The sequence below is a fragment of the Lithobates pipiens genome, unplaced genomic scaffold (genome assembly GCF_037356315.1).
Source record: "Lithobates pipiens isolate NorthernLeopardFrog02 unplaced genomic scaffold, aLitPip1_a1.2 Scaffold_3, whole genome shotgun sequence".
Classification (NCBI taxonomy): domain Eukaryota; kingdom Metazoa; phylum Chordata; class Amphibia; order Anura; family Ranidae; genus Lithobates; species Lithobates pipiens.
In genome coordinates this window covers 266,544,969-266,564,171 of record NW_027507790.1, presented here as the reverse complement: position 1 = coordinate 266,564,171, position 19,203 = coordinate 266,544,969, and the positions used below count along the sequence as shown (strand labels likewise).

Genomic DNA, 19,203 nt, shown 5'->3' with positions numbered 1-19,203 from the left:
ATAGCGGCCGTTTACCACGTGATTGCTCCGTCAAATGACGTAGTGATCACTTGGAAACAAACCGGCGTCATGTGCCCACATCGCTGCTCACCGAATTTAACCCCTCAATTCCCTGCCAATACTCTGCAATACCAGTGCATATTCTGCAGTACCCTGCCATTACTCTGCAGTGCAGTACCCTGCCATTACTCTGCAGTAATGCAGTAAAAATTTAAAGCGTCGCCTATGGGGATTTTTTAAGTAGCGACGTTTGGCGCCATTCCACGGGCATGTGCAATTTTGAAGAGTGACATGTTTGATATCTATTTACTCAGCATAACTTCATCTTTCACTTTATGCAAACATTGGGCTAACAAGTGGTTAATAATAGAGCTTGCAGTCAGTAGTGTTAGGAGATAGTGCGTGCTGTCTGCGTGCTCTGTACCCAGTACATACCGCTATAATATAGGGCAGGCCCCTACTTTCAAACATCCAACTTACAAACATCTCCTACTTGCAAACGCAAGGAGACAGCAGCAAGTGAGATAAAAAAAGATGGACGACAAAACAAATTATACAGGGGTGATAACCCTTCCCTATGTTTTCCAAAAAGCTTAAAAATCGTTTTTTTGACTGGAGCTACACTTTAAAAATGTACCGGTTGAAAATGACAAACAGATTCAACTTAACACAACAAACCTACACAGTCTCTGTCTTGTTTGCACCGCCTGTATACTGCTGTTCTGAGTATATAGGGCCTGGGGGCCACACGCATTTCCTTTTTTTAATATGGGTACAGGGTTCCCCTTAATATGCGTACAAGACCCAAATAGGCTGGTAATGGGCAGGGAGGGCTACCCATGCCATGTTTCTGAATGATTTTCAACCATATTACAGGAACCAGATATAACATTAAAACCGCAAGCAGTTTTAAATGGTGTTATTTCCGTTTAATGTCATTTTGTGCAGGGACTGTTCTAAACACGGGAAACACGTGGCACTTCACAGGCATACTACAGACACCCCCCAGGCACCATATTTAAAGGAATATTTCACTTTTTTTTTTCACTTTAATCGTCATTAAAATCAGTGCTCCCGCCAAAACGGCCGTTTTTAAAACTTTTTTTTGCAGTGACCCATGTCCCCTGAGGCAGGAGGCAGGTCCCCAAACCCTTTTTAGAACACTATCTTGCATATTAGCCGTTAAAATTAGCACTTTCCATTTCGAACGTTCGAGTCCCATAGACTTCAATGGGGTTCTAACGTTCGTACCGAACGCGGGGGTCGTTCGCAAGTTCTGGTGCGAACCGAACCGGGGGGTGTTCGGCTCATCCCTATCCAGAGTATAAAAGAGAAGAGAGGCGCCTCTAAGTGTAGCACTATGGTTACATTTAATGAAGGTACGACATTTAGCAACTCACATGGTTGATGATTAAAAGTGGAACATATGAGTATGCAGGCATCTGAGGCAAAGCTGTCCACATAGACCGTCCTCCGCACTGATGGCTCTCACCGCTGTCAGTCTACAATCGTGACCGTGAAGTCTACCCTGCAGTTGAGCAATCTGAACGCGTGGCTTGAACTGCTCATGGAGCACAGAGTGGAAGGGATGGTGTCGATGGTGGTACAGAGGATGATATATGTCTCCAAACTTTCTAAACAAAGGGCCAGTTTACTGTCCTTCAGACTTTAGGGGGGCTGGATTGTTGCTATCAGGAGTAGAAAAGGTCCCGGCATCAGTGGGAGTAAACAATGCCCCCTCTTTGGTGTCACTGGGAGGATTTGTGCCCATCATTGTTGGTGACATTGGGAGGAACTGTGCCCCATCCATGGTGACATTGGGAGGAATTGTGCCCATTATTGGTGCCATTGGGCATCATTGTTGGTGACATTAGGAGGAACTGTGCCCCATCGATGGTGACATTAGGAGGAATTGTGCCCATCATTGGTGTCGTCGAGCCTCATTGTTGGTGTCATTGGGAGGAACTGTGCCCCATCGTTGGTGTCATTGGTTGTGGAATTGTGCCCCTTTGTTGTTATCAGTGGATGAAATTGGTGTCATTGGGCCTCATTCTTAGTGTCATTAGGAGGAACTGTGCCCCACTTTCGGTGTCATTGGGCCCTATTGTGGGTGTCATTTGGAAGAAATGTACCCCATCAATGGTGACATTGGGAGGAATTGTGCCCTATCATTGGTGTCGTCGAGCCTCATTGTTGGTGTCATTGGGAGGAACTGTGCCCCATTGTTGGTGTCATTGGTTGTGGAATTGTGCCCCTTTGTTGTTATCAGTGGATAAAATTGGTGTCATCGGGCCTCATTCTTGGTGTCATTAGGAGGAACTGTGCCCCACTGTTGGTGTCATTGGGCCCTATTGTGGGTGTCATGCGGAGGAAATGTACCCCATCCATGGGGACATTGGGAGGAATTATACCCCATCATTGAGCCTCATTGTTGGTGTCATTGGGAGGAACTGTGCCCCATCGTTGGTGTCAGTGGATGAAATAGTGCCCCAAGGGCTGGATAAAAGCAAGCAAAGGGCCACAGTTTGGAGACCACTGATCTATGTGGACAGCTTTACCCCGGATGCATACTTAGATGTGCCTCTTTTATTCATCAATCATGTGAGTTGCTAAATGTTGTACCTTCAATAATTGTAACCATATTGCTACACTTAGAAGCGCCTCTCTTCTCTTTTATACTCTATTGTGACGTGACGCTACTTGTATATTAAGACATCGCTTGTATATTTTACTATACCTGAAAGCGCCAGGAGGATTGTTGCTGCTGCATAGATGGAGAGTGGCAAGGGAATGTAGCTAAGGTGAGTATGGGGTTGATGGGACGGGAGATTCCTTTGCAGAGATACTCTCACTTTGTCCTATATGGCCAAGGTGACAGGGTCTCTTTAAAGGTAAAATATAGCCTATAGAAGAGTGGGAAAGGGTTAAAACCTCTATCAGGATTGGATTGCTGTGTTCCCCATGAGGGAGATTGCCCCTTACTTCCTGTGCAGATGATGTGTGTGTGTGACAGGAATGAACCTACATCTATGGGGAACACCTATCCTTCATTAGCAAATTAAAGCAGGTAATTTGCCCCTCCCCCCCCCCCAAAAAAAATTGTATAAGCATTAGGGTTGCACCGATACAGATACTAGTATCAGTGCTGGTGCCGAGTATTTGCAGGAGTACTTGTGCAACTACTCCCAATGCTTAATCCAATACCTGGACACTCAGGGATGATCGGTGTGGCGGCAGGGGAAGTTATATTCACCGGTCTCCGTGTGTGGCTTTCAATAAAGCAGCTGACAGCTGCTTCTCCTCCTCTCCCCTCTGCGGCTTTCAGCTGCTTAGTTGAAAGCCACACAGGAAGATCGGTGATTATAACTTCCCTTGCTGCCGCACCGATCATCCCCGCATGTCCCCTATATCCTCCCCTGGATCCCCTCTGTGCTCCTCCGTGGCCCCCCCCCCCCGGTCCCACTCCATGTGCTCCTCCTGTCCCCCCCATCCTCCTCCGCTCCCCCTCTGTGTGCGCCTCCAGTCCCTCCCCCCAGTCCTATTCCGCCCCCCCCCCCATCCCCGTCCCAGATCTTTCAGGATGGAGAGCGGGGGAAGGAGCTGGTAAATATGTCATTTACTGGCTCCTTCCTTTTCTGAACAGAGTCAGTGATCAAAGACAGTCCATTCCTAACTGAGCCGAGTAAACTGTGTTTATGATGCTTCAGTTTATGAATGGAGAGAGGAGCCACTGACATTTGACATGGTTTAGACCCCTGACATCTCTCCAAAGCCCCCCCAACAGGGTTAAATAAAAAAAAAAAAAAAAAAAAAAAAAAAGGAAACACTGTAATAAATAAATATTGTAAAGTAAAATGGTAAAAACAATAGAAAATAAAATAAAAAAACACTGACATTGACTCCCCCCCCCCCAAAAAAAACAACAAAATCATTGTAAAAAATAAATATATATAATATATATACAGTATATATATATATATTAGTAAAAAATGTAAATAAAATTGTGATGGAGCACAGGGTGAATGAGAATTCCAGTCTGATCTGTACTAATAGGACTCACTGTACAGCCACACTGCAATGTTGTGTGTATATATATATATATATGTGTATATATATATATATATATATATATATATATATATATATATTGTATATTGTCTCATTTTGTTGTGTACTCTTTGCTGGGTCGTTTGGGGTGTGGCTGTATTCCAATGTTCTATTGTGTCTGTCTGCCTTGGATATTATGGGATGTGTATGTAGATTAGCTGTGAGATTGCTGGGGATGAATTCCTCCAACAGCTCTCACTGCTGTTTGGACAGTTCCTTTCTCAGCCCAGAATGCAAAGGTGGGGGGGATGTCCAGAGTATTACCTATGTACAGGTGTTTTCAATAAACAGTCCATGTTCAGCAACCAAACGAGTATTGTCTTGTTTGTTGTTGAGAGCGGTTGGAATATCTGATATCTATATTCAGACTGGGAGGAAGCAGTATATGACGAAAGCGCTCAAGAGGAGTGAGGGACGTTTCGTTACAAAAATTGTAAAAAAATAAATAAAATGTAAAACTACCGACACATTAGTGCCACTGTCACTGACATTAAAAAAAAAGTATTGGTAATCGATATCGACGACTACTAGAAAACAGTATTCGTACCTGTACTCGGTCTTAAAAAGGTGATATCGGTGTAACCGTAATGAGCATTATGACCCCTTTCACACCACACCGCCCATAGCGTGGGCGGTATAACGCCGCTATTTTTATCGGAGTTTTACCGCCGGATTTGCGGCGCATTTCGGCCACTAGCGGGTCGCTTTTACGCCCACTAGCAGCTGAGAAAGGGTTAAAACCGCCGGCAATACGCCGCAATAGTGGCGTTTTGCCGGCGGTATTACATCGCTGCCCCATTGATTTCAATGGGGAGCAGCGGTGGAGGAGCGGTAAACACACCGCTCCTTCACCTCCCCAAAGAAGCTGCTGGCAGAACTTTTCCCTGACGTCCTGCCAGCGCACCGCTGTAGTGGGAAAGCCCTCGGGGCTTTCACACTACAGACAATGGTGCAGCTTTTTTAGGGCAGATTGCAGGCGCTATTTCTAACGCTATAGCGCCTGCAAAACGCCCTGGTGTGAAAGGGGTCTTAAGTGTTGTTGAAAATTCACCCCCCCCAAAATGAAGCACTACATGCTCGCCCCCAAAAATTCCCAGCATGAATTCCCCCTTTTCCCAATACAAATCCCCCCCCCGCTGAAATCTCCCTCCCAGCACAAGTCTTTGCTCCCCCATTCCCCGCCAGCTCAAACCCTCTCTCTCCCAATATACCCCCAGCATAATTCCCCTCCCCTCCACCCCTCTAAATCCCCCCTTCCAGCGCAAAGTCCCCTTCTCCAATCCCCAATGCTAGCACAAATCCTTCCTGCAAATTTTCCTCTTCCTCCACCCCCCCCCCCCCCCAACACAAATCCCCCCAAATCACCACTCCTAGCACACCTCCCTAAATTTGCCCACCTAGAACAATTCTTGCCGTCCCCCAAATTCCTCTTCTCCCCCTCCCGTCTCCTTGTGGTGCCCCCCTCCACATCACATGATACCACAGTGCGCAGGGCAGCCGCCCCTCCTGCCCACCACTTGTCACAGCCCTGATTGCCGTTTACCAATCATTAGATATGGTGGCTTCATTTGTTTTGACCTGGCGATCTGGCCAGTAACACACCCCCTGTATTAGAGGGCCCCCACTCTGGATGAAGGAGCACAGGGGGGGGGGGGGGCACCTTTGGAAAGCAGCATTGTCAGTCTGGGGAAAGGGCTGTGTTAAATGGACTAGCAGATCTAGCCACACTCCAGTTGACACTTTATAGGCATTTACAACAAAATGTTTTGTACCTTTCGGGATAAAGCTTTTCCATGAATAAAATCTGATTATTGTAGGCACTCCAGCCAGTGTTGAATGGTTTGCCTCAACTCTCTAACTGCTAAATCTGCAAAAGAGCTTGATCTTTTGAAAACAACAGACTTACTGGTTAGAATCAGGGCTCTTCAAACCACGGCCCTCCAGTTGTTCAGGAACTACAATTCCCATCATGCCTAGGTCATGTCTGTGAATGTCAAGAGTTTTACAATGCCTCATAGGACGTGTAGTTCTGCAACAGCTGGGGGGCCGTAGTTTGAAGATCCCTGGGCTAGATCACCAGATGAAAATAAAAGAAAAAAAGAAAACAAATGCAGCCATCTCATCTAAGAAATGGTAAGCTGAGATATAATAAATGTTTGCTTTTGGGTTTAATACTGCTTTAATCACTTCCGGACCACCCGCCGTCGTTCTACGTCTCTACTTTGACGCTGAATACCGCTGTTGTTATGGCAGCAGATATAGTAGCTGCCATAACCCCGGTATTTTTAAAAATTTAGGGCAGTTCATTTTCAGATAAAAGTGGTCTCTGCAGTGGATTCGCCACAAGATCACTTTTATTGTCAGCAGGAGAGATGTCCACCCCCCTCCCACAACGTCCCCATAGCGGTGGAGACGATTTGGTCCTTTCCTCTCTGAGCTTGGAAGTTGAGAGAGGGAAAGATGGCCCCCATTCGACTCCATGCCATTGGGTGACGGAAGCGATGTCTCTTCCGCCCAATGGTCATAAAGGGGATTTTTTTTGAAAAAAAAAAAAGAATACTTTTTTTGTATTGCATTTAAGTGTAAATGTGAGATCTGAGGTGTTTTTTGACTCCAGATCTCACATTAAAGAGGTCCTGTCATGCTTTTTTCCTATTACAGGGATTTTTTTTTTTTAACCAGTTCCCTACCGGCGCACGACGATGTACGTCGGCAGAATGGCAGGGGCAGGTATATTGGCGTACAAGTACGTCCATTTCTATATGCCGCCCTGCCATCGCGTGCATGCTGCCACGCTCGCGTGCTGGTCGGAATGGGGAGATGCCGTTGTAAACAGCATCTCCCCGTTCTGCCTAGCAACAAGAGACGCTGATCTCTGCTCCATGTGATTGGAGCAGAGATCAATGTTCACTAAGACATAGCCCAGCCCCCCACAATTATTAACACTCCCCTAGGAACACTTAACCCCTACACTGCCACCCCCTGGTTAACTCCTTCACTGCCAGTGTCATTTACACAGGAATCAGTGCATCTGTATAGCAGTGATTGCTGTATATATGACAATGGTCCCAAAAATGTGTCAAAAATGTCCGATGTGTCCGCCATAATGTTGCAGTCACAATAAAAAAACGCTGATCGCCGCCATTACTAGTAAAAAAAAATTATTACTAAAAATGCCATAAAACTGTCCCCTATTTTGTAAACACTAACTTTTGCGCAAACCAATCAATAATCGCTTATTGCGATTTTTTTTTACCAAAAATATGTAAAAGAATACGTATCAGCCTTAACTGAGGGGAAAAAAAGGTTTTTTATATATTTTTTCGGGATATTTATTATTGCAAAAAGTAAAAAATAACGCGTTTTTTTCAAAATTGCCGCCTTTTTTTGGTTATAGCGCAAAAAAAGAAAAAGCGCAGGGGTGATCAAATGCCACCAAAAGAAAGCTCTATTTATGGGGGAAAAAAAAAAAACTTTGATTGTTTGGGAGCCACGTCGCACAACCCCGCAATTGTCAGTTAAAGCTAAGAAGTGCCGAATCGCAAAAAATGCTCTGGTCTTAAGCCAGCAAAAATGGTCCGGTCTGAAAGTGGTTAAAGATACAGTGTAAAAATAAAATGTAAAAAAAATAAGAAAATTAAAAGCATCCTGTCCCTCCATGCAAACACATACGTAAGTTGCGCCCGCATATGTAAACGGTGTTCAAACCACATGTGAGGTATCGCCACGATCGTTAGAGCGAGAGCAATAATTCTAGCACAAAACCCCCTCTGCAACTCAAAACTGGTAACCTGTAGAAATGTTTAAACTTTGCCTATGGAGATATTTAAGGGTCAAAGTTTGTCCACATTCCACGAGCGGGTGCAATTTTGAAGCGTGACATGCTGGGTATCAATTTACTCGGTGTAACATTATCTTTCACATAGGGTGCGGAAATTAACGATTAAGCGTTCATTTTTTTGATTGATCAAAATTCTTTTGATCGGTACTCACCTCTCCGCCAGCTTCCGGGTCTTCAGAGTTGCGTCGGAGATCCGGTGATGTCACGGACATCGTCGTCACCGGACTCCTCCCCCTTCCCCAAGTGCCTCCGTCTGCTAACGAAGGGAAGGGGGGAGGAGTCCGATGATGTCCGTGAGGTCACAGGACAGCCTGGACAGTGATGGTAAATATGGATGTGGTTAACTGGGATCATTCAGTGAGCTAAGTGTAGGCAAATTTTTTGATCACCTCCGTTTTTAACATTGTTGTCCTTAGAGGCTGATAAGCTGTGATATTTTTGCCGTGCGGATCGGCTTCTGCTGATGCCATGACGGCGGCGCTTGCTTTTGATTGACGTGTGACGTCCTAGCCATGCCCCGCTATGTCCGGCTTTGGCCGTTGCCATAACAAGGGTGCTATTTAAACAGACTGTAGAGTTATGTCTACTATAAAGTGACTGACAGCCAATATACTAGATAAGTTTTATAATTAAAATTAAACTAACTTTCTACGTTCTTCTTAAAGTTTAATAAAAAAAAAAATGACTTACGTCAGAGCTACAGTTTGAATTTAAAATGTATTTGTGTGAACTGTGAAGTTAAGTCATGGATTGTGGAAACTAACTAGTGTCGTTATAATTAATCGAAATTAGTTGATTAATCGACAAAAAAAAAAAACATGGATTAATCGAACACAAAAATTTTAATCAGTAACAGCCCTACTTTCACAATATAAAAAACAATTGGGCTAATTTTACCGTTGTCTTATTTTTTTTAATTAAAAAAAGTGTATTTTTTTTCCCCAAAAAAATCGCGCTTGTAAGACTGCTGCGCATATACGGTGTGACATGAAGTCTGAAAAAAAATATATATAATGTTTGGGAGTTCTAAGTAATTTTCTAGGGAAAAAAAAAAATGATTTTAACTTGTAAACGCCAAGTGTAAAAAAATAGGCTCGATCCTTAAGTGGTTAAAGCCGTGATGAAGGGGCTCATCTGTCCTCCAACAACACTCTAATGCCCCGTACACACAGTCGGACATCCCGATGGAAAATGCGCGTTTCGGATCTTGTTGTTTGAAAATCCGATCGTGTGTGTGGGCTCCATCTGACTTTTTCCATCGGATTTTCCGAGACACAAAGTTTGAGAGCAGGATCTAAAATTTTCCAACAACAAAATCTGATCGTTTAAATTCCGATCGTGTGTAGACAATCCCGACGGACAAAGTGCCACGCATGCGCAGAATAAATTAACAGACAAAAGCTATCGGCAACTGCCCACTTTATAGTCCCATCGTACGTGTTCTACGTCTCCGCGTTCTGAACAATCGGATTTTCCGACAACTTTGTGCGACCGTGTGTATGCAAGACAAGTTTGGGACAAAATCCGTCAGAAAGAATCTGACCGATTTTGTCGTCGTAATATCCGACTGTGTGTACAGGGCATGAGTGTTAGTTCACACCAGATGCAGTTCCGTTCAGGTCTATGTGCTTTTTTTTCTGCGCAAAATGCATGCACTGTGTTTTCTAGGGTTGCATCGATACTGGTATCAGTATCGGTACCGATACCGAGTATTTGCACAAGTATCGGTATTCATGCAATTGCACCGATACCTGAAAACGATACTTTCAGGCTCGGCTCTTTGAGCTGTCAGGGGGTCTTCCCCAGTGTTAAAGAAGTCCAGTAATTGGACAAAAAAAAAAGCAGCCGGCAATGTTTATTAACAACATTGCTCAGCCCTGAAACACTAAAATAAAAAGAAACATTGTTTCTTTTTGTATATTTCTGTTTCTTCATCTGCAGATCAAAAGGGTTAACAAATGTTCCTCTGTTTAACCCCTTAATTTACTCCAATCAGCCTTAACTAACTCCCAATTCTCCTCCATTTAATTATTATTTTCCTGCTTTTTTTCCCTTTGTTCACGTCTATTTTCTAAACGATAAACAATTAAAACTTTTTTTTTTTTTTGTTTGCTTTGTTAGTGAATATTTTTACACATATATATTAACATATATTTACACATTTCACGTTGAAAAAGTGCTAAATGAAAAAAAAAAAAAAAAAAATCAATTTATTTCATTTGTAAATAACTTTTCAATGCTTTGTACCATTGCTGACAGTTGAAGTTAAAACAAAACAGTTGTGGTAGGTATCAGTACCTGGTATTCGCAAGTACTAAAAAAAAAAAAAAAAAAAAAAAAATAAAAAGCATCGGTACTTGGAAAAAAATAAAATGGTATCGGTGCATCCCTGGTGTTTTCCATGTATTCCAATGGCTCTAGTTCACACCATGCAGTCAGTTTCCGGTTAGTTTCTGCACTCTCAATTAGCTTCTTGATGGGGAAAATGGCACCAGCACCTGAAGGTGACAGTTTACACGTTGCTTCCGAGTCATTAGCAGGAAGAGGAGATTAGTGAACAAACATTCGCTGATTTCCCTCCCTTCTACCAGGCAGCACCCACCATGCCAATCCCGGGCAGGGCTGAACTGGGACAAAAATTTGGCCCTGGGCTTCATCCAGACCAGCCCACTTTAATTTTTCAAACAAGCGCAAAAACTTTATATAAAACTATACGCTATTGTGCAAAATAACATAAGTAGCATAACATAAGGAGTCCTCACTAACCTATTATATTATTTCACTTATTCTCCTCTGTATTTTTCTCATCTTTCTCACATCACTGCGTGAAGTTGAGGGCGAGCCGCGCAGCCATTACTTTGTCATTGAAACCGGCCCACTGAGCCATCGGCCCACCGGGAAACTGCCTGTAGTCCCAATGGCCAGTACATGCCTGATCCCGGGTCTGCTGATGTGTGCACAGAGCCCAGGAAACATGGCGTGGGCGTGCACATGGGGGAGGGGGGGAATGGACACATACAGTATGTGGTGTGGAGAAGCAATCCGGTGGATGCACAGCTGCCGGATTGCGCCCATCTGACCGATGCGGCTGCAGCCACCGGGAGTGTGGGTAAACCCCCCTTCCCCCCACGCTAACACAGCAAATGAGTTCAAGCGGTTGTATAGTTTTTTTTTTTTTACTTTTACCTACAGGTAAGCCTATAATAAGGCCCATAATAAGGCTTACCTTTAGGTAAAAAATAAATGTCCTAAACCTATGAGACCTTAGTGATTGGGTTCACATTTGCTTTAATGTAAATAATATAATAACATCAACAGGATTGTAAATTCCTTTAAATTAAAAAACAAACATAATTTAAACAAAAAAATACAACTTACACACACACGTAAATAAATAAATAGACATAATGTAGCAGAACCAGGGCCGAGGTCAGGTCAGAAGACGGTCATTTCAGGTGTCATTTTCGCGTTGCTGCCCCCGACAAGGCCGGGTTTTTGGAAGGGGTGAGATTTAATTTCTGGCCCGCTGGTGGGCCGGGAAGTTTTTTCTTTGTCACCGGAGTTTTGTTTTTGGTCTTGAAGATTTTATTTGGGTCCAGCTTGTTGGTGAAAGCTTCAGGGTCCTCAGACAGTGTGGCGGGGTTGAAGGTGATGGGTTTGTACATGTTCATCCATTGCTGTCACACAGATCAATATCATTAGTGGAGGAAGTTTCTTCCGCTGTTATTTTGCCCTTCCCTCACCAAAATGCTAATGACTTCTTTATCCACTTACCGACTGCCCCATAGCAGATTGGATTCTACAGGGCGGCTACGCAGAATCACGTGTATACAGTTGTGCTCATAAGTTTACATACCCTGGCAGAATTTATGATTTCTTGGCCGTTTTTCAGAGAATATGAATGATAACACAAAAACTTTTCTTTCACTCATGGTTAGTGTTTGGCCATTTATTATCAATCAACGGTGTTTACTCTTTTTAAATCATAATCACAACAGAAACTACCCAAATGACCCTGATCAAAAGTTTACATACCCTGGTGATTTTGGCCTGATAACATGCACACAAGTTGACACAAAGGGGCTTGAATAGCTATTAACCGGTTCCCGACCAGTGCACGCCGATATACGTCGGCAGAATGGCATGGCTGGGCAAATGGGTGTACCTGTACGTCCCTTTGAATTTGCCGCCGTGCTTTTGCGTGTGCGCGTGCTGGCCCGGGAGCTCCGTGAGTAGGGTCGGATGGACTCAATGTCCGCGGGGATACCCGCAATTGTCTCACGGGGAGGAAGAACAGGGAAATGCTAATGTAAACAAGCATCTCCCTGTTTTGCCTAGTGATCGGGAGCAGTGATGTGTAACAGCTAGCCCATCCCCCCTACAGCTAGAAACACTCCCCAGGACACACTTAACCCCCACACCTCCACCTAGTGTTAACCCCTTCTTCACTGGCAGTCACATTTACACAGTAATCAATGCAATTTTCGCATAATGTTGCAGTCATGATAAAAAAAAAAAAAATATCGCTGATCGCCGCCATTACTAAAAATAATTTTTTTTTATTTTTTTAGAAAAATGCCATAAAACTATCCCCTATTTTGTAGACGCTATAACTTTTGCGCAAACCAATCAATAAACGCTTATTGCGATTTTTTTTTTTACCAAAAATATGTAGAAGAATACGCAGCGGCCTAAACTGAGGGGAAAAAACGTTTTTTATATATATTTTTGGGGGATATTTATTATAGCAAAAATCAAAAAAATAAGGTGTTTTCAAAATTGTCGCTCTTTTTTTGTTTATAGCGCAAAAAATAAAAACCGCAGAGGGGATCAAATACCACCAAAAGAAAGCTCTATTTGTGGGGGAAAAAAAAAAAGACATCAAATTTTGTTTGGGAGCCATGTCGCACGACCGCGCAATTGTCAGTTAAAGCGACGCAGCGCTGAATCGCAAAAAGTGCTCTGGTCTTTGGCCTGCAAAATGGTCCGGGGCTTAAGGGGTTAAAGGTAACCATCCTCACCTGTGATCAGTTTGCTTGTAATTCGTGTGTGTGTATAAAAGGTCAATGAGTTTCTGGTCTCCTGACAGACCCTTGCATCTTTTATCCAGTGCTGCACTGACATTTCTGGATTCCGAGTCATGGGGAAAGCAAAAGAATTGTCAAAGGATCTGCGGGAAAAGGTAGTTGAACTGTATAAAACAGGAAAGGGATATAAAAAGATATCCAAAGAATTGAGACTGCCAATCAGCAGTGTTTAAACTCTAATCAAGAAGTGGAAAATGAGGAGTTCTGTTGAAACCAAACCACGGTTAGGTAGACCAACTAAAATTTCAGCCACAACTGCCAGGAAAATTGTTCGGGTTGCAAAGAAAAATCCACAAATAACTTCAGGTGAAATACAGGACTCTCTAAAAACACGTGGTGTGGCTGTTTCAAGATGCACAATAAGGAGACACTTGAAGAAAGATGGGCTGCATGGTCGAGTCGCCAGAAGAAAGCCATTACTACGAAAATGCCAAAGTATCCGCTTCCAATACACCAAACAGCACAGAGACAAGCCTCAAACCTTCTGGCACAAAGTAATTTAGAGTGATGAGAGCAAAATTGAGCCTTTTTGGCCAAAACCATAAACGTTACATTTGGAGTGGAGTCAACAAGGACCTATGATGAAATGTACATCTTCCTACTGTGAAACACGGCGGTGGATCGCTGATGTTTTTGGGATGTGTGAGCTACAAAGGCACAGGAAATTTGGTCAAAATTGATGGCAAGATAAATGCAGTATGTTATCAAAAATACTGGAGGAAAATTTGCATTCACCAGCCAGGAAGCTGCACATGGGACGTACTTGGACATGACAATGATCCAAAACACAAGGCCAAGTCGACCTGTCATTGGCTACAGCAGAATAAAGTGAAGGTTCTGACGTGGCCATCTCAGTCTCCTGACCTCAATATCATTGAGCCACTCTGGGGAGATCTTAAATGTGCAATTCATACAAGACAGCCCAAGAATTTACAGGAACTGGAGGCTTCTTTCCAAAAGGAATGGGGATCTGAGAAGATAAAGAGCTTCATCCACAAATCCCACAAAAGACTTCAAGCTGTCATTGACGTTAAAGGGGGAAATACACGGTATTAAGAACTGGGGTATGTAAACTTTTGATCAGGGCCATTTGGGTAGTTTCTGTTGTGATTATGAATTAAAAAGAGTAAACACATTTGACTGATAATAAATGGCTTCGACCAAACACTAACTATGAAGGAAAGGTTTTTGTGTTATTCATATTCTATGAAAAATGGCCAAGAAATCATAAATTCTGCCAGGGTATGTAAACTTATGAGCACAACTGTATATACACGATTCTGTGCAGCCGTCCTGTAGCAGCTGCTATGGGGAAGTCAGTAAGTGGTGAAACAAGTCATTAGCATTTTGATGATATAATAAACAGAGGGTATATCAAGCTACTGTATATATGTTACATACGTAAACCCCGTAATATGGGACTTCTCAGTGAGTATCGGGATGCAGAAAAGGAAGAAGATAATATGGTGTTTGTCATCGATGAACATAACATCTGTATGTGTTGACCTTAAGATCCAAGGTCCAAATTTTTCCTGAACTAAGCTTGAAGTCTTTCCATTTTTATTACATAAATTATTTTAGACCCAGTGATCTCATCACTGGGTCTCGGTGTATCCTTACTGTGGAGGAGTGCGGAGTGGAACAAGATGGCGGCGACGGAACATCACGTCCGTTACCAATTCTAATGGAACACCTGCATTGTACAGAGAAGTATAGAGACCCAGTGATCTCATCACTGGGTCTCTGTATAATGCAGGTGTTCCGTCAGATTAGGTGACCCGTCAGAATTGGTAACAGACATGACGTTCCGTCTCCGCCATCTCGCTACACCCCCCCTCCAAATCCATACCAGACCCTTATCCGAGCATGCAGCCCGGCAGGTCAGGAAAGGGAGGGGACAAGCGAGCGAAGACAGGAGAAAGAAGAAGAAGAAGAAGAACGGAAGAAGACACATGAGGAGAAAACTGAAGGAAGAAGGAGAAGACCGGAAGAAGAAGCGGGAGAAGCCCGGAGGAGGAAGACAAAGACATTTGGACTTGTCAAAAACTGTCTATGGTCTTTTGTTACACTACACTACTTTTTTGGGTGAATGGGTAGGGGTACGATGTACCCCTACCCATTCGCATAGTGGGGAAAGTCGGGATCTGGGGGCCCCCTTGTTGAAGGGGTGGTCTTTTAAATTCCAATAAGTCCCCCACCCGCAGACCCCAACAACCAATGGCCAGGGTTGTAGGGAAGAGGCCCTTTTCCCCATCAACATGGGGGCAAGGTGCTTTGGGGTGGGGGGCACAGAGCCCCCCCGCCCCAAAGCACCCCCCCTCATGTTGAGGGCATGCGGTCTGGTATGGTTCAGGAGGCTCGTCCCCTCCCTTTCCTGGATTTTGGAGGGGGGACCCCACGCTGTTTTTCGTTCACACTTTTTTTTTTTTTTAGCCGGCAAGTCTTTTTTTTTTACATTCAGCTGTCAGCGGGAAAGCCTGTTGACAGCTGATTACTCATTGGTTGTTAAGGATGTGGCGGCCGGCCCCCCGGCCCCCTTCTTAGTAACAAGCTATATACAGTGTAAAAAATAAATAAAAAAACGCAAAGTGCGGTTTGGATGCAGGTCCATTAAAGTCTATTACATTCAAAACGCTGCATTTTGCCAGAAAAAAGTCCCCGGCCCTTTCCAAAAATGCAGAGTTACAAAAATGCATTGATGTGAATGTGTTCCATTGGAACCCGTGTTAACAAAATTCCCTGCATTGATGCATAATGCATCAAAAAGCGCATCAGTGTGACTCGAGCCTAACCAGCCAATAAGCCGGCCAGTTCAGCAGCGATCCCATGGTTGCAGGAATTAAATCTGCACCGTGTATGTCTCATACACACAATGCGATTTGTTGGCAGGGGATTGTCTGTTGACAGACTGTTGTCCTAAAATCTTACTGTTAGTGTGCTCCTTCTGACAATTGTTGTCCAACTTTCGGGTCAACAAATGTTGGATGGCAGGCTAGTAAATTTTCAGCGGACAACGGTCTGTTGTCAGATTTTCCGATGGTCGGTACACAAGTCCGTCACACAAAAGTTGAAAGTACAAACACGCATGCTCGGAATCAATGCTCACCAAACAAAAAATTAGAAGGGGCCCAAGGGGTGGTGCTCAAGAGCTGAAATTCCTCGTAGTATGTCACTACGTTCGTGTTCCTTGCCCGACAATTGTGTACTGTTATTATGCAAGAAAAAATCCTGGCACATGCCCTTTTGACAAAAATCAGATGCTCGCAACCGTACCGTGTGTACAAGGCTTAAGACGGCTGCTCTACTTTTTTGGCTACTCATAAAAGGAAAAGTAAGCACAGCAGGAGCAAAGTACAGGGAAGTCCGCCTAATGCCAAGCTGCTGAAAGGGGAGTATTAGCAGTCTGTTATCAGATACACGCAACTTTATATCAACAGGTCAGATGAGGTCCTTTACAAGCGCACTAAGCCAAATACCCGTGCAGAGGGATCACGTAATCCAATTCTATTTACATCTTCCAGCTGCTGCTTAGCAGCAGTTGGTAGAGGGATTACCCAAGGATACTAGAGGAGTTCCGGTAACTCACCTTGGCCTGTTGACTGAGGCCATAGCTGGTAAAGGAATACTGCCACTGTGGCAGCCCCAGGTGGCACAGGAGTAACCGGTAGTAAGCGGTGAAGGTGTCCGTCAGGAAATGCCAGTAGAGGGCACGGTCTAGGAACCAGATGCTGGGGTCGGGTGTCACCTCTCCTGAGAAACAAAATCAGAGAATGGAAGACTAAGTAAAGGAGCATAAAGAGCATACAGTGAGGGGAAAAAAGCATTTAATCCCCGGCTGAGTTTGTACGTCTGCCCACTGACAAAGAAATGATCAGTCTAATTTTAATGGTCGGTTTATTTTAACAGCGAGAGACAGAATAACAACAAAAATATCCCCCAAAAAAACCCAAAAAACACATTTCCAAAAAAGTTATAAATCGCAGTTATAAATGAAAGTTATAAATTTGCATTTTACTGAGTGGAATAAATATTTGATCCCCTATCAATCAGCAAGATTTCTGGCTCCCGAGTGTCTTCTATACAGGTAACAAGCTGAGATTAGGAGCACTCTCTTAGGCTGGATTCACACCTATGCATTTTTTGTGCTTTTTGCATTTTGCACTACAGAACGTGTTCCATAGGAAACCATGTTAAATGGACTGTAGTGCAAATTTACAAAAAGCACTAAAACTGCATAGGTGTAAATCCAGGTTTAAAAGGAGTGCCCCTTTTCTCAGCTTGTTATCTGTATAAAAGACACCTTTCCACAGAAGCAATCAGATTCCAATCTCTCCACCATTGGCTAAGACCAAAGAGCTGTCCAAGGATGTCGGGGACAATATTGTAGACCTACTGTACACAAGGTTGGAATGGGCTACAAGACCATCGCCAGGCAGCTTGGTGAGAGTGGACCATACATGTGCGGCAGATTTTTGGTAAAGATGAACTAATACTTTAAACCCACTGACATTTTCTTCTATCTCTCGGGACTCTATAAAGTCTTACTGCTTGGCTCCCACCATCCCTGTGCCAAGTTCCCAGGTCTGTACACCTGCCGTGCCCATTGTGAGGGGTTCCCACCATCCATGTGCCAAGTTCCCAGGTCTGTACACCTGCTGTGCCCATTATGAGGGGTTTCCACCATCCCTGTGCCAAATTCCAAGGTCTGTACACCTGCTGTGCCCATTTTGAGGGGTTCCCACCATCCCTGTGCCAAGTTCCAAGGTCTGTACACCTGCTGTGCCCATTATGAGGGGTTCTCACCATGCCTGTGCTGAGTTCCTGGGTATGTACACCTGCTGGGCCCATTATGAGGGGTTCCCACCATCCCTGTGCCGAGTTCCAAAGTCTGTACACCTGCTGTGCCCATTATGAGGGGTTCCCACCATCCCTGTGCCGAGTTCCAAGGTCTGTACACCTGCTGTGCCCATTATGAGGGGTTCTCACCATGCCTGTGCTGAGTTCCTGGGTATGTACACCTACTGTGCCCATTATGAGGGCTTCCCACCATCCCAGTGCCGAGTTCCAAGGTCTGTACACCTGCTGTGCCCATTATGAGGGGTTCTCACCATGCCTGTGCTGAGTTCCTGGGTATGTACACCTACTGTGCCCATTATGAGGGCTTCCCACCATCCCAGTGCTGAGTTCCAAGGTCTGTACACCTGCTGTGCCCATTATGTGGGGTTCCCATCATCCCTGTGCTGAGTACCCGGGTCTGTACACCTGCTGTGCCCATCATGAGGGACTCCCACCATCCCCGATGGACTTTTGTTTACTTATATATCTTTTTATATTAAATATAGTATTAAAGCAAAACCCTATCAAAACATTTTTTTATTTCGTTTTTGGATAGAGGAGGGATTGGTTTTTATTGTTGTTCCGTGTCCATACGGGGGAGATTTTCCTTCTTCCCCTGTTCTGTATAAACAACAGGAAGCGAGAAAAGTTATCCCCAAAATTAGCTAACAAACACAAACAAAAACAAAAAACACAGCTCTAGTAGGGTAGGCAAAGCTTTTATTGCAGTCTATGCCTTCCTGTCCCAGTGACAACTGCCCCCCCCAGTTCCTGTATGGGTGTCATAAGAACAGGAAGAGAATAATGAGGTCACAGGAAGGCCATGAACACAGTAATGACGTAGTGCTCAGTGGGTGGAAGTTTAGCGATCGGTATGGAATACAGACATCACACAGCCAGAAGTGTTGCATTCTGTGGACTCTTCATCCGTGGCATCTCTTCAAGAGAAACAAGACCAAAGACCATTTTTTAAAGCGGTGAAGCTTAATCTGTTTATATTTTGCCTTCCACAGTTTCTCATTTGCCAACATGCAGATTGCATTTTGAAATAATTTTTTTTTACATTTTCATTACATACCTTATTGTATTCCCAGTGATCTCCTCTATGGGTCCCTGTGCTTCTCTATGCAGGCAGATCATAGCATGGAGGAGGGTGCTGGAAATAGCGTCCTGAAAACCTGACAGCTCCCTGGGCCTCTCTGTACTTCTCTCAAGGGCCCCTCCAGTACTGATGAAAGCAGTGGGCGGGCTCTTGGGAGGAGTTTTGAATATATCAAAAAGCCTTGATGGGTGGATGTCAGTCTGGAGGACCACACTTGGTAACACCCACAT

The 19,203-nt window shown here is 44.1% G+C and overlaps 1 protein-coding gene across 1 annotated transcript in view; it reads right to left on the bottom strand.

Annotated features, from left to right (window-relative positions):
* Positions 1–11,219: 11,219 nt before the first annotated feature.
* The window catches only part of TPGS2 (tubulin polyglutamylase complex subunit 2), a 60,867-nt gene continuing 52,883 nt past the window's right edge, over positions 11,220–19,203 (bottom strand). Inside the window, exons 7-8 of the mRNA XM_077463115.1 lie at positions 16,622–16,785; positions 11,220–11,625 (exon numbers count right to left, since the gene is read on the bottom strand). Of these exons, the coding sequence (XP_077319241.1) occupies positions 11,407–11,625; positions 16,622–16,785 (383 nt within the window). The 3' untranslated portion in view covers positions 11,220–11,406. The remainder of the gene's footprint in view (positions 11,626–16,621; positions 16,786–19,203) is intronic.